The following is a 14580-nucleotide window of genomic DNA, read 5'->3' on the forward strand; positions in this document are numbered from 1 at the left end:
ATATAAGCCACCAAACAATGAGATTTTTTCATTTAAAGTATGTGAGAGTTACAAAGACATAAACCCCAGAGAGAGAGAGAGAGGTGGGTGCGGACGGAGCCGGTCACCCTCTGGCCGGCGAGCGTCCCGTGGGCTAAAGCTTGCCGGGAGGCTCTGAGTCTGAGGATGGGAGGAGAGGTCGCTGCGTGACTGACAGGTAGCCGAGGAAGCTGCCTTCAATGCAGCTGTGTTGGTTCTGTGTTTTCTTTTGGAGAGAAGCAGCAGCAGTGACTCCCACGGCCGGGCTCCCAGGGCTGGGCCAAGTCCAGTGGGCCCGGGGCAGGGCTGGGCGGGTCGGCGGGTGCGCCACCCTTGGCCCGGGCACCGGGGTCTGGGCGGGTCAGCGGGGTGCAGCGTCCAGTGGGCCGGGCGGGTTGGGGGAACCTGGGCGGGAGGGCCCCGTGGAGCCGGCCTCGCCGGGGCTGGCGGCGGTGGCGGGCAGGCAGGGGCCCAGGCTGGCGGCATCTGGCTGTCCCGGCGCCGGGTCGGCCGCCACGGCCGCAGGGCCCTGCAGGCTCTGGCCGCACACGTGGTGGTGCTTCTCCCAGTCCTTGTGCTGGCAGAAGGAGCCGCAGTAGCGGGCTGCATTGCAGCCACTGCACGTCTCGCTGGCCTTGCGCCCGCAGTTCCAGCAGCTCTGAATCGGGGGGAGGCATGGTCAGGGGCGGCCGAGCCTGGGCCCGCATTTCCCCAGAGTACCCCACCTGGCTGCAGGACAGGGAAGTCCACCCTGCAAACCAACCTGCACAGACCGAGCCAGGGCACCACCAAGTGAGAAGAGAAAACTCCAAAGCATCACACCTTGTGGGGACCCGCAGCCTGCACAGCCTCTCGGCTGGGCTGCTGGGGGACAGGCTCCCACAGCTCAAGCCCACCCAGTGAGGCTCACAGTACGCCTACGGGGCCACGGAGCCCTCAGGAGGGAGGGAGCCATGGCCCCTTCCCCTCTTCCAGGAATCCCTCCTGGCTTCGCTGGGACTCCGATATCAGAACATGGCAGCCCCAGCAGAATAAAGACATGGGGTGCATGGGCTGAGCAGCTGTGGTCATGACCTCCCCAAACCACTGGGCCTCTGCCCACCTTCCGTGGAACAAGTGAGGACCCCAGCCACCCAAGCAGAAGGCGGGCAGGGATTCCAGGCACAGGCTGGAGGCAGCAGCCCAGGCAGGAGGACAGGGAGGCCCGAACCCACTGAGGCAGAAAGGCCCAAGTGCCCACTCGGCCTCCAGAGCCTCCTGCGGGGCCACACCACAGGCATGGCTGCCCCACCCGCCCTGGCCGGTCCCTGCTGCTCCCCAGGTCACTGCCGGCTAGCCCACTTCGTCCAGGACTGCTCGGATGGCACTGCTAGGGGGCTGCCCTGGCACCCCATCCTCCCACACACGTCCACTCCTGAAGCCCCACAGGTGCCCTCCCACCTTCCCCGCTCCCCCTTGCCCACTCGGATGTGAGGTCTGCTCTGCTCTGGCTGAGAGTGTCCATGAAAAGAGTCGTACAGAGATGCACGAGCTGACCGGGACGGGAGCCCATCTCTTCCACACCCTCCCTTGGGGCCAGCCCCGGCACAGACCAACCCAGGGCATTTTGAAGTGCCACCCCCACCCCCGTACAGTCCTGGAGCCCCCTAGAAAAGGCCTCTTCCTCTTCAGGACTCCTCTGTCGTCTGAGCGCTTCTCAGACAAGGGGGGACTGGAGCCTGCCGGGGCCCCCCGCTGCCCTGCTGGGCCAGCCCAGCCCCCCGGGCACACAAGCACCAGCATGACTCCCCGCTGCTTGCCTCTGCTTTCACGGATGCCCTGCTATTTCCTAGAGTGTCATCTGGGGCGAGCCACAGACCCTCTGGAGCCCTCAGTTTCCACACCTGTCGATGGGGACGCCCACAAGACCCGCCTCACCAGGCCGTGTGGGGTCCAGAGGCCCAGGGCTGCCCTGGTTCGCGTGGCTGGGAGGTTGGGGCTCCAGCCTTGGACCAGGAGATGGGGACGGGATGCGGAGTAGGCGGGCGGCCCTACCTCACTGGAGTCCTCCTGCTGGTTGACGACAGTGAGGGCGTCCTCGGAGGCCTGCCGCCGGGCCTCGGCCAGGGCCCGCTCCATCTTGGCCCGCTCTGTGCTGATGAGCTCGTGGGCCTTGCGCTCGGCGTCCGACACCGCTTTCTGCAGCTCCGACATGGCCTGCCGCTTCACCGCGCTCACTGCCTCCTCTGCAAAGGACGCCTCAGGCTGGTCGGCATGTGGGCCGGCCCGGACGAGTGTCCCCTGCCCACCACCCAGGGGCGGGCGTCCCGCGTGCATGTGCTGGCAGGGTCGTGGGGGAACCTCTCGTCAGGTAGAGGGGTGTCCCCTGGAGGGCAGAGACCCAGCCCCCCGCCAGATTCTGAGTCAGCAAGCCTCGAGAGGGCCCAGCTGAGCCCCCCTCCACCGATGCGGATGGCAAGAGGGTCTGGGGCCCTGGGCCGTCCCCTACCACGACTCACCAGCCTTCCTCCAGATTTCCTCGGGCATGTAGCCAGAGAGGGTCCGGGGCATGAACTCCTGGTGGACGTCTGAAACACAGAGGGCCAGCATCACGCTCAGGGTGGGGCCACACCCAGCCGGGCCATGAGGGCAGGGTGTGTATGTGATCTTGTGTGACCTGGGGGTCCCTGAGGTCCCCATGGTACCTGTGTCCGTGGCTGGGGTGGGAGTGGGTAGTGTCAGGAAAGGAAGATGCCCTGGGACCAATGGACCTTGGATTCTGCTGGGAGCTGGGCCGTGCTCGGCCTGCTTCCACGGTCATTGTCCAGGGGACCTCCCAGCTCTGAGCCCCTGGCCCAATGGAACCATGAGCTGGGCTTCCCAAAGGGTCAGGCAGCGCCTTTGCGCAGCAAAAAGACCCCTTCCCCAAGTCAGATGGTTTTAGCCATATCACTGCAGGGCCACGTGAGGGCCCTGACTGTGTGGGTGACGGCCTTAGTCCTCGGTGCCCGGTCACGTGCCCTGCCCGCGTGCACACCTAGCTGAGACCCCTCCACACCTGCAGAGCCGTGCAGGGGCCGGGCGGTGGGCGCGGGGCTCTTCTTGTCCTCGGCACCGCTACAGCGCCGGATCCAGTGGTTGAGCTCCTCGCGGTCAGCCTCCTGGCAGCGGCGCAGCACGGTGAGTGACCGCCGCGTCTTCTCGGCCATGTCCATGATGCAGTTCAGGAGCTGCGGGCGGGAGGGCAGGCAGCGTGAGCAGGAGGGCCGGGTGTGGCCGCTGGGATGAGGGGGACTGCTGGGGATATGTTCCCACACTCCTGGGCTGGGCCAGCGCGTCCACCAGGCCTGCCCACGGGGGCTCAGGGAGATGGCCGAACACCCGCTTCCACTGCCTGGAGACACCTGAGCAGCTGGGCAGGGCTGGGGAGGCCCACCAGCCTCCACCCAGACTCCCCAGCACCCGGGGCCCCAGACTGGTGGCTCAAACCCAGGGCTTCCGGCCCTCAGGGTGTGGTCCACCCCGCCGAGCAGTCCCGGGGAACACGCCCTCTCATGAGCTCCCCTCCCCGAAAGGAAATGTGGCAGGGATGGCCGTGAAAATGGGGTGGAAGGGGTCCCACCCCTATGGCCAAGGGACCTTCCTCTGGAAGGTTAATGAGGGCTGAGAACGGAGGCTTCTGAGGTGCTGGCCAGAAGCCGCCGGCAGCCTGAGCCTGGGGGGAGCAGGGCAAAGCCGGGCGCACACGAGCCCCGCCCCCGCAGCCCCTGCAGGCCGAGCCGAGCGCCCGGGAGTCGTCGTGCGCCCTGCGACCGCCGCCGCGACACTCACGTTGTTGAGGTGCTTCCATTCCTCCGCCCACTCGCGCTCCGTAAGCCTGTGGTCAATCACTTCCTCAGGCCTGGACCCGTGCACCGCTGCAGGGGGAGTGGACGCTAAGGCCCCGCCCCTTGCTCATTAGCCACCCCCTCCTGCTTCCAGGACCTACCCTTTCGAAGCCCCTCCCTGTGCAGTCAGGCCCCGCCCCCTGTGCCAGGCCCCGCCCATGGGCTGTGCCCTCCTGGGGAACAGTGAGAGCGTGAAAGCGGGAACCCCGGGCACTGCCCTCGGGGGGCCGAACAGGCCTGGCCTCTTCCCGTGCTGGGAGGAAGAGACTTGGGTCCCCGTCCCTCGCTTTGGCCTCCCCTCCCCCACCCCCTGCTTCCCACGCAAATCCAGCCACTCCCACACTTTCTGACCCCTGCTGCCTGGGAAGTGGCCTCAGACCTCACTTAAGGGGCATCCTTGTGACTGCCCGGCTCGGCCCGTGCTTTACTGCTCTCTCGGAGCCAGCTGGACTCCCCTGCACCGTTCAAAGCCCAGGTCACAGGCCCCTTCCTCCTCGGCAGCCCTGGGCTCTCAGACTTCCTGAGCCCCACGTATCTCTGGTTGTTTAGTAATTATAGGTGCCTCGCTGCTTCTTCAGTACCCCCAACAGACGGCGTCAGTCTGCAGGGCATGGCCGGCGTGGCCTGTTCACCTCTGTGTCCCCTGGGCTGCACTCCAGCCTGGTAGGACGTGCTCTGGCTTATCTGCTGGGTCTCGAGTGAGCGGGTCTCTGTGTGGTCTCCTGGGAACGGTGGGGCTGGGAAAGGCCGGAAGCCCTGACTCGCATTCCCTGTGGGACCTGGGCCCTTGTCCTGCCCGTGGGCTCAGTTTGCCTACCCTGCCTGCCTCCCAGGGGTGTGAGGAGAGGAGGTGCGCTGGAGGGGAGCCCCGGGTACAGAGCAGGGCTCTGCGCCAAGCGCTTCACCCTTTCATCCCTCTGTTGGCCTCTGGGGGGAAGGGTCTACTGTCACTTCCACCTTATGGATGAGGAAACCCAGGCTGGTTAAGGGGACACGTTGACCAAGGTCAAGCAAGGCTGGCCCTATCCAGAGCTGAGCCCTCAGGCCCTGACTGGTACAGTTCCAGAGGCTGAAACAAGGGGTGTCCCTACCCCGCAATCAGAAACAAAAGAACTGTGAGCTGAGAAGTCCTCGCCAGCCAGCAGGGTAGCATCTGCCCCCTCACAACGGCTCCTCCTCCGCTTATGCAAACACTGCAACCCCCCACCCCCACCGTGTCCCGGCACTGACTCCCTGGGCTGGGGTCCACCTAGGCCTGCTTGGCCCCCAGACCTGAAAGGCCTCTGCCCAGATTGCAGCAGAGGTGGGAGGCGCTGTCCACAGAGCTGGGGCCCGCGCCAGTGCCCCAACCAGAATAGTGGCTGAGATCTCTCTGACAGCTGGCGTTTATTTTTGCGTTAGCAGAAGCGGGTGGGAATTAGCACCTGCCTGACCCGGCTGCAGGGAGCCAGACGCTGTCACCTGCTGCCTGGGCCTGGGCCCTGGAAGCTTCCGCAGGGTGGGGGCAGAGAGACGGCCTTGGACAGGGCAAGGCCTCCACTGACCCTGCCTCTAGGTCCCCCATCGGTGCCCTAGGCTGCTCCCAGGCTGTCCCACACCAATATGCGGGGGAGGTGTAGGGGAGGGTCTGGACTTTCCACCTTTGATACAGCACAGGGGCAGGTCAGAAGATCAGACAGCCGTGGCTAGCCGACTTTGGGTATGTTATACCCCCTGGGCCTCAGTCTCCCCATCTGTGGTGTGGGTGTGCAGACACGTCACACAGGTGTGTCAGGCACTTCAAGCTGCTGCCTCCTAGCCCTAGTAAAGCATCTAATGTGGGGACGAGGTCCACTGGGACCTGTTACTCCACTACCAGTAACTGCTGGGCCGGGCCCTGTATTAACCCCTCACACCACTGGGGGAGGGCTGCTGTGAGGCCCCGCTCACAGGGAGGCACGGAGCCACCTGACCAGGGGTGCACCCAGGCACCTGGGGAGTCTCGATGCTGGAAGGTCACAGCCCTGCTGGAAGCCTGTGCCCTGGGGGCGATGCCGTGGCGCCCCAGCCTCCCTCATCTCTGTCCTCTCCCTGGGTGTTTGGGGCTCACTTCCTCGCCCGAGGGCACGGCTGGATGTGCACAGTCAGTGGCGCTCGGGGCTGAGGAGTCTCAGGGAGCCTTTGCTCTCCCTCAGGGTGCGTGGCCTTGGAGGCAGTGGCTGCAGCTCCTGGGACCTGGGGGCTGCCTTCATGCCAGGCCTCGCCCACCCACCTTGCCCGTAAACAGGTGCGTCCTGAGCAGCCCTAGGTCCCGTGCCTGTCTCTGCCCAGCCCCCAGGACATGAACCCCTGTGGGCACAGCACCCACCCCCAAGGGAGGGGCCCTCCTAGCCCTGAGGCTGGGGGATGTCAGGCTGCCCCCCAGGACAGAGGTCCCGGAAAGCTGGCTGTCCCTCAGGCTTTGGGGTGCAGCCCAGCTGGGTGGGGCTCCCCTCTGGCCTCTGAGGTTCAAATCCTTTCTCTGAACCCATTTCCTTTGTGTCTGTCCTTTCCAGACATATGGCACCGGGCAGCACCAGCTGTCCCCCTGGTGTTGTGGGGCACACAGCCGCTGGCGGGCACCCCCCACAGCGTGCTCTCACCCAGCTGCCGATGGCGCTCCCGCAGCTCCCGGGGGTCAAGGTGGCGGAAGGAGTCACGGAAGTGGTGGGCCATGGCCATGTCCTCCAGGCGGTAGTGCGGAGGTGGTGTGGGGTGCGGCAGCCCATGGCTGGGGCTGTAGCGCTGGGCAGGGCTCAGGGTGCAGGGCCGTTTGCTGAGGTGGTCGAGGTGCAGTGGGTCACGGTCTGACCCGTTCTCTTTGGTCCTAGTCCAACGAGCAGGCAGGGGGGCCAGTGGTCATGGGACCAGGATCCGTGGACAGAGGGGTGAGAGGGAGACGAGGGTGCAGGCAGAGAGACAGTGAGGGGAGACACAGCCAGATGAGCATCGGGAAAGATAAGAGCTGCCTGCTGGGGGCCCAGCCCCCTCCTCCCTCCTCCTCTGGGACTGGGGACCCCGCTGGGTGGGCTCCTGGGGCACAGCGGTCAGGCAAGGAGCCCGAGCCCCCCTTGAGGCAGTGGGGAGATGCCCCCCCAGTAGGGCAGGCGCCCGGCAGCAAGGGCAGCCCAGGCACTTGGGGACAACGGGCTCCCGGGCACTCGGGGAACACGACCAGCACGAAGGGAAAAGCCAGGGAATTCCTGCCAGACAGACCCCGCCCTGTCCTCCCAGCAGGCATCTGAGTCCTTGGGAGGCCTCCCCACCGCCAGACAGGGCTGCCTCTCAGCAACTCGGCCGGGCAGCGGCCTTGCAGCCAACGCTGCTTGACAGGCCCGGTGGCTGCAGCCACGCAGCACAACCGGGTTTGGACCTGCATTCACTCAGCTTTAGACCTGGGGCGCCCACTCAGCTTTGGTACCACAGGCGGCTCTCTGGTCAGGCGGCGGGGGGGGGGGGGTGCCGGCCCCTCCCCTTCCCCAGGTACCTGTCAGGTGTCCTCCTCTTGCCGTTCTCATTGACTTCCAGCAGGAGCTCTGAGGAGTCGATGGGGGAGGAGGCGCTGGCATCCAGCAGGAGCTGCTCGTGCTGGGCCAGGTACTGGGCGGGGGTCTGCTTGGCCAGGCGGGCGCAGTGCAGGAGTTCCCGCTGCAGCAGGGGCAGATTGGCCTGTGGGGAGCGAGGGTTGACTGCTCGTGGAGGTAAGGGCATGAGGTGCTCCGAGTGAGGCAGGGAGGCTGGTGGCTGGCCTTGCTGTGTGCCTTTGGGCAAGCTGCACAACCTCTCTGGGCCTCGAGTTCCTCCACTACAGCCTGGGAATGAGGTGGGACCAAGCCCCTCAGGGTGCACGGCGACTTGGAACCCACAGCCTGGACTCCCACGTGTGCAGACCCCACGTGTGCAGGACGAAGCGCCCGGGGCTGGCCCCTGCCCTCCCCCTTCTGCTGGCTCCCAGCCTGGCCTTGAACAGAGTGCGCTTGTGTGTCTGCACTGCTCTGAGCCGCCACGTGTGTCACCTCCGTGGTCAGACATGAAGACCAGGCTCCGCATTTGCGGTAAGGCCACACAGTACAGGACACAGAATGACACGTCAGGGTGGGCACAGGACTGGAACACAGAGCACTGCCTGTGACAACTGTGTGAAACCGCTGTGACCTCCGGCCTCCACCCTCACCCTGGCTCTGGGCCTCCAGTGCGCGGGGGCTGCAGGTGGGCTCCACGGTCTTCCCAGAGCCACCATGGGGGTGCGGGTTGGATGCAGGCCCAGCGGCAGGCCTCTTGGGAGAGCCAGAGTTCTAAGTATTTGTAAATAAATGCGATTCCCCAACTTTCTCATGGTGTCTCAGAGCTGCCCGGGCAGCCTGCGCCCGCCTCTGCCTCCCCAGCCCCCATGAGTGCATCCACACGGACCGACCAGGCAGCTGGGGCGTTTCTGTCAGGCAGCGCCGGCTGCCAGGCCCGTTTTTCTATTTGGATAGCTGAACAGGGGCCAGCCTGCCATCTGTCGAACACGTTAGGAGCATGAGCTGGGAAAGGAGGTCCCGGGAGGTCTGAAGACGCCATACACCCTCCTTCTCCCTCGCCAGCAGGGCGGGGGACCGCGTGGGCAACGGCTGGTCTGGGCGCTGTCAGGGCGGTGGAAACATCTGGATTCCTGGCCAGCTGAGGCCAGCTGGAAGCCGGCGCAGGGGGAGGGCTGGCCCGGTGGGGCAGCACCTCCCAGCTTCTGGAAAGCCCCAGCCCTTGGCCATGCACAGTGTTGGGATCAGGAGCGAGTTCGGGGGGCCCGGGGCCCTCAGTGGGGGGAACAGGGACCCCAGGCCAGAGAGATGGGTAGACTGTGGGGGGCTCCCCTCCCTCTGGGGCTGCAGCCCCCATTCTGTCCCGGGGCTGGGGGTGTCCGGGTAGCATCGCCACTGAGATGCTGACAGACTGAGCAAGAGCCCCGTGGCCCCACTCCCCGTGGCCCCAACCTGAATGGAGGTTCTGACACCGCCTCCTTCACGGATGGGAACTCAGGCCAGAGGGCAATCGGTGGCACAAACAAGCGCAGGGACGTGTCACTGGAACTGACACCCCCCTTTAACGAGGGTTTATGACATTTCCACTAGCTTTGCCACGTGCCTCCTCCATCGTTACTCAGCCTGCATGACTATGGGCCCTAGCTGTGCTGTGTGACCGTGGGCAAGTTGCTTAACTTTTCTGACTTCTGTCTCTTCTGCAATTGGAGCTGAGAGGCTCCAGCTCCTCCCACCATGGGCCAGAGGCTCCTGTGAGCCTCCCCGAGAAGGGAGGCTTCACACCCCAGGGACTGGGGGAGGGCTGAGAAGTGGAAGTTTCAGGTGCCCAAGGTCGGAGCTGGGTCTGAGCTGGAGGGCCAGCTGCAGTTCCTGCCACAAACCCTGGGAGCAGGACTGGCCACACCCCAGGAGCCCCAGGTCAGGCAGACGAATGAACTCTGTCCTTGACAGTCCTGTCGGGTGGGGTCACAGGCATGCGACCCAGCCAGCAGACCCCTCACCCGGACAGCGGTCGGGGCGCTGGCAGCCCCGTGACAGCTGCGACAGAGGCACCTGGCCATACCGGGCGTGTCCTGCCCGACGCCTCACGGGGTGTGCCTGGGGGGACAGGGGTGGGCCTGGGCGCAGGATGCGGGATGCCCCCCCACTCCTGCTCTTCAGATAAGCCAGGGCAGCTCACACGGGCGGGACGTGTGCTGCAGACGTCTGATCAGACATAAGCAGTGCATTGTGTCCCCGAAGACGGGGGCCTGGAGTCAGCAGAGCAGAAAGGAGGAGCAGGAATCGCAAACAGTGGCCAGATGGGCCCAACCCTTGGCCGGCCCAGTGTGAGCAGAGCAGGGGGTAGGCAGGAGGGCAGGGGGCTGGAGCGTAGGTGGGGGCAAGAGTAGGGCCTCCAGGAACGAGGTGTGGGCTGGGGGCACACCTCCGAAGGCTGGGGATCTTGGAGTGAGAGAGATTCCAGCCTCGGCTCCACCCCCCCCAGTGGGGACCCAAGGGCTCCCACATGCTCACCGGATTGGTGGCAGTGCCTGTGTGGGGCCCCCCAACCTCGACAGGGCCGCTGGGGGCTCAGCCTGGGTGGCTGCCGAGGAGGCTTGCAAAGCACAGCTCGTCTGTGGAATGTCTAAACCCCGGATGACAATGCCCATCGTGAACTGAGCTCGAGCCAGATTCTTCCACACATCGCTCCCTGCAGCCTGAGAACCTTCCCCCTTTACAGCTGCAGAAACTGACACGCATGGGTGAACTAGGTTGGCCCAGGACAACCAGGGCTAAGGGGCGGGTCAGGGCTTGACCCTGGGCACGTCTGGTCTGGTCTGGTCTGGTCTGTCCTCAAGACCCTCTGGAAGGCAGCCCCACCAGGGCCCCACCATGCAGGCGAGCAGGGCCCACAGCTGGAAGCATCACTTGAGCCAGGAAACAAGAGCCCCACAGGGCAGGCGTGGGTCTCCCAAGTGAGCTCTGTGGGACCCTGACCCGGGGAGGTGCACAGGCGATGGGCGCCCCTCGGAGGGGAGTGAAGGCCTGTGAAGTGCCGCTGTGGGCACGCTGGTCCAACGTCCGAGCCTGCTTGCACCTGCACCGTCCAGTTCTTGCACACAAGTGTTGCTCAGCACCTCATTAAAGCGCAGGTTCCGATTCAGTGGGTCTGGGCTGGGGCCTGGGAAGCTGCATTGCTCACAAGCTCTGCTGTTGCTGCCCTGGCTCACCGCCAAGTGTCGATGACAGGCCCTGGTCCTTGCTTATCTTCCGTGAGGCTCACACGGCTGCCTTTCATCTGACACCCTCTCACCCATCCGCGTGCTCACTGCCGTAAACACCCACCACTGCCTGTGCCTCCGTCTGTCCACTGTCCCACTCCCCTCACTCTGTCCCGGCCACACAGCCCCCTCACTGCTCCTCAAACCTGCCAGGCACACCCCTGCCTCACAGGGCCTCTGCAGACGCTGCCCTTGCTACCTGGAAGGCTCTGTTCCCTGCTATCCGCCCTCACCCTCCTCCATCCTCATCAAAAGCTCCCTCCCTGCAGCTCTGCACCCACCTCTCCAGAGTCCGTGGCAACTGTCAGCTGGCATACAGCAGGTGCTCAAAAAACAGCTGTCAAGTGGATGGGTGAACTTGGCCAGTAAGAACAGGGATGACTCTGGGAGCTCTGGGAGGACCAGGCTGGCGGCTGACTGCTCTGGTCTGGCAAGTAGTTTGCAGGAAGCGGCCCAGACAGCTCGGCACCGTTCCCCAGAAGGATGGGGAGCCTTGAGGGCCCCGGGTGGGCCGAGAGCAATGCCTGGTCCGGGCCGGCAGAGAAAAGGACTCGGGGTTCCCTGGGCCCTGCACGAGGGGAGGTAGGTCTGCCTTACCTTCAGGAAGGGGATGACGAAGGGCCTCAGAGGGAAGTTGGTGGCTTCCTGGAGCTGGGCGTGGAACTCCTCGATGGTCAGTGTGGAGTTCTGAGGGGAGACGACGCCTTGCTTCAGCCCAGGGAGGGCAGCGGGCCGAGGGCGGGGCGCGGCCTGGGCCCCCCGCCCCGCCCGGCCGCCAGCCACTCACCACGAGCCCCAGCACCAGCGTGCGCACGCGGCCCCCGATCTCCGGGGAGATGTCGCCCCCGAACTGCTGCAGGGCGGCCAGGAAGCGCTTCAGCTTGCTCAGCTGCCGGGCCCCGCAGGCCGGGGGCAGCTGCTGCGCGGGCAGCGAGGCCGTGGGCGAGGTGGCTGGGCCATTGCTGAAGCCGTTGGGCGTGCACGGGGCGCCGTGGATGGCCGTCGGTGAGTGGCCGCTGCCGTTCATCACTGTGGGGGGGAGGGCAGGCATGAGGACACGGCAGAGATCCCCCCGGGCCCCGTGCTGGATGTGCAACCGGGGCAGCCCCGGCAGGCGGGGCAGAGCGCAGCCCCGGCTCAGCACCCTGTGGTTGGCTCTGGGCGGCACGGCCAGGCCCTCCACGCCCAGGGGCCACCAGGGCCCCCATGCTGCCTGGTGGACACGCCTCCTGGCCAGCCTGCTGGGGCGTCCACTGTGAACAGGTGGAGGGGCTTCTCCACCACTGAGATTTGCCAGCCACTTTCCTCCTCCCAGGAGAAGTCCCTTGTCCCCCTGAAAAGGCAGGTGACCCCTCACCTCTGCCGCAATGGCCTCAAGCCATGCCCCACTGGCTGCACAGCTGCCACCACTCACATGAGGACCCTGATGCCAGGCTGACGGGGTGTGAGGTGGGGCAGGGGAACCGACCCCCCAGGACAACCGGGGCTGGATGCCGGCAGGGGAGGCACTGGGTGGCGGCTGTCTGGGGCTGCTGCACATGCGGACGTGTGTGCACCTGGCCCCAGGCGGCTGTGGGGGATGAGCCGGTGACCCGAGGGCCTGCGGGGAGCAGACGGCAGGGTGACCCGAGGGCCTGCGGGGAGCAGATGGCAGGGGTCCCGGACCCGTGCTGTCAGCCCAGGACTGGCAGTTGCCAGGGCTGCTGTGAAATGTTCCTGGGGCCGAACTGTAATCCTCAGCTGAGCCTGCACCCCAGAGGCTGGGGGCGCCCTCCTGTGCCTGGCCGCCTGCCCCCACTCCCTCGGCCTCAGATCCTGCAGACAGGTCAGAGGTCGTGGGCTCCCAGGGCCCTCGGTGATGGTGGAGGGAGCTTGGACATGGGAAGGGGACTGGACGCCTCTGGGAGGCACGAGCACATCCCACAAACTCAGCGGCCACTCCAGCCTCACCCCCTCGGTGGGTGGACAGCACAGGCCCCTGCTCCAGGCGGGCTCCATGCTCCCCACCCAGCCCGTGCACGCTGGCCTGCCCACTCCACCGCCTCCTGTACATGGCACGGCCCCACGACTGCTCCAGACCCTGCTCCCTTCTGTGCTCCCTCTGCACCTGCACAGCATGCCACACGCACGTGCACTCACTCACCCATGTACATGTGCACACCCACAGATGCACACGGCACACCCCTCATGCACGCTCACATCACACACGCAGCCCCTCATGGCACACACGTGCACGCCCACACAAGGCACACGTGTGCGCACAGCTCTCGCTCACTCAACTGGTCCACGAGGCCCACGTCTACCCCTCCTGCTGGGTCTGGCGTAGAGAGGGTGCGGGATCTGGGAATGCAGGACAGCTCAGAGCCGCTGCTCCCTCAGGGCCGAATTTGTCTGAGGCCCCAGCACCTCCTCGGGCCTGTGTGTGGAGAAGGGGGAGCAGGAGCCCTTTTACTCGGGAGGGGGGCCGCCAGCTAGGCTCTGGGAAGTGGCTCCTGAATGCTCGTGGTTTCCTCTGCTCATGTGCGTGGTGGGCCTGCCACTCCCGCCCTCCTGCCCTGGCTCTGGGAGGCGACCTCTGCTGACCACCTTGGCCTCGCCCAGCCTGGAAGGGTGGGAGCTGCGTGCCTGCCGTTCCCCCGGGCCTCGGCTCTCCCACGGCCCGGATGCCCGGGTCCCAGTTGCCCCCTCCGCTGCCCCTGCAGGCCTAGGGGACGCAGCACTCACTGTCTTCAGCCCGAGGGCTGCAGCATCCACCCGTGGGCTCTGGAACTGGCCCACCCTTCTGGGAACCGCAGTCTGCGGCCTGGTTGGCGCTGCCTCCCCAGACATGACCTGCACCTCCAGTTTTGATGACTGGCTTGTCCCCATTGACCCACCACCAGTGACACCTGTGAACGCCCCCCTCACTGAGCCACAGGCCATGGGGCTCGCCGTCACTGCAGATGCCACGCGGGTCCCAAGGTTGCCTCCCACCCCTTGGTTGACCCGCGCTCAGCAGACCCTCAGCAGCAGACAGACGCAGCCCTGGGCGGGAGTTGGCATCCTGGCCCAGACCAGACGTGCCTTGGGGGTGAGATGCGGGCCCTGGCCTCAGTTTCCTCATCCGCGAGCGGGCCTTGGCCTGAACCAGAGGTAGGGCTTCATTCAGGACCCCGAGGGCCAGGTGCCTGGCCCCGGATGCTCTCTGCTTATCCAGCCGCGCAGTGGCCAGAAACACTTGACCTGATTGCCTTGACATGCTGGGTGATCGCTCGTCAGTAACCGGCCCCCACTTAGCAGACGTTTGGAATTGCGACTGAAGGCCAGGGTTGGCCCCAAAACAGATGACTGCCTCTGTCTCCCAAGAAGGGACGGGCTGTGGGAGGAGAGCCCAGCATCCTCCACCGGCCTTCAGCGCAGCACTCCCTCCCCTGAAGACATGGTGCAGGTTGAAATCAGTCTGCCCCCAGGGCTGGGGGATCTTAGAAGCTCTTCCAGGACCCAGAAGAGACACTTTGAGCTGGGATCTTCCTGCAGGAGAGTGTGCCTCGCCCCAGGGCCTCCCGTCGCCCTGGGGTGCAGAGTGAACCGGACGCAGGACGCAGGACACGACAGCCCTGTCCCTCACCCTCTCCGTGGCGGGACCGAGGGGTCCTGGGGCCAGAAGCCCCCGCTCTGGTGCTAGTTTTCTCTCATTGCTCAGCTCTAGCCGACTCGTCAGTGGACGCTGACACGCACGCCCTGGCCAAGACTGATGACAGCCACTGGCGGTCACCCCAGACAGCCCGGGAGATGGCCCGCTGCCACGGGACCTCACCACAGCAGGGACTTCTGGTCACTCATGGCAGAGCTGGGCTGTCACTCGGGGTCTGAACCTTCCAGAGGCTTCTAAGGCGTGCCACTCCGCCTGGGCCC

General features: G+C 65.7%; 1 protein-coding gene across 7 annotated transcripts in view; it reads right to left on the reverse strand.

Moving 5' to 3' along the window:
* Window positions 1-3: 3 nt before the first annotated feature.
* Window positions 4-14580, reverse strand: part of CBFA2T3 (CBFA2/RUNX1 partner transcriptional co-repressor 3) — a 72467-nt gene continuing 57890 nt past the window's right edge. For all 7 annotated transcript variants that reach the window (XM_072946809.1, XM_072946807.1, XM_072946812.1 and 4 more), the window contains 9 exons: window positions 11474-11715; window positions 11284-11373; window positions 7390-7571; window positions 6506-6729; window positions 3829-3914; window positions 3056-3227; window positions 2517-2585; window positions 2053-2243; window positions 4-676 (listed from right to left, as the gene is read on the reverse strand). In XM_072946809.1, coding sequence (XP_072802910.1) covers window positions 380-676; window positions 2053-2243; window positions 2517-2585; window positions 3056-3227; window positions 3829-3914; window positions 6506-6729; window positions 7390-7571; window positions 11284-11373; window positions 11474-11715 — 1553 coding nt within the window. In that variant the 3' untranslated portion in view covers window positions 4-379. The remainder of the gene's footprint in view (window positions 677-2052; window positions 2244-2516; window positions 2586-3055; window positions 3228-3828; window positions 3915-6505; window positions 6730-7389; window positions 7572-11283; window positions 11374-11473; window positions 11716-14580) is intronic.

Source organism: Vicugna pacos, chromosome 21, assembly GCF_048564905.1.
Source record: "Vicugna pacos chromosome 21, VicPac4, whole genome shotgun sequence".
NCBI lineage: Eukaryota > Metazoa > Chordata > Mammalia > Artiodactyla > Camelidae > Vicugna > Vicugna pacos.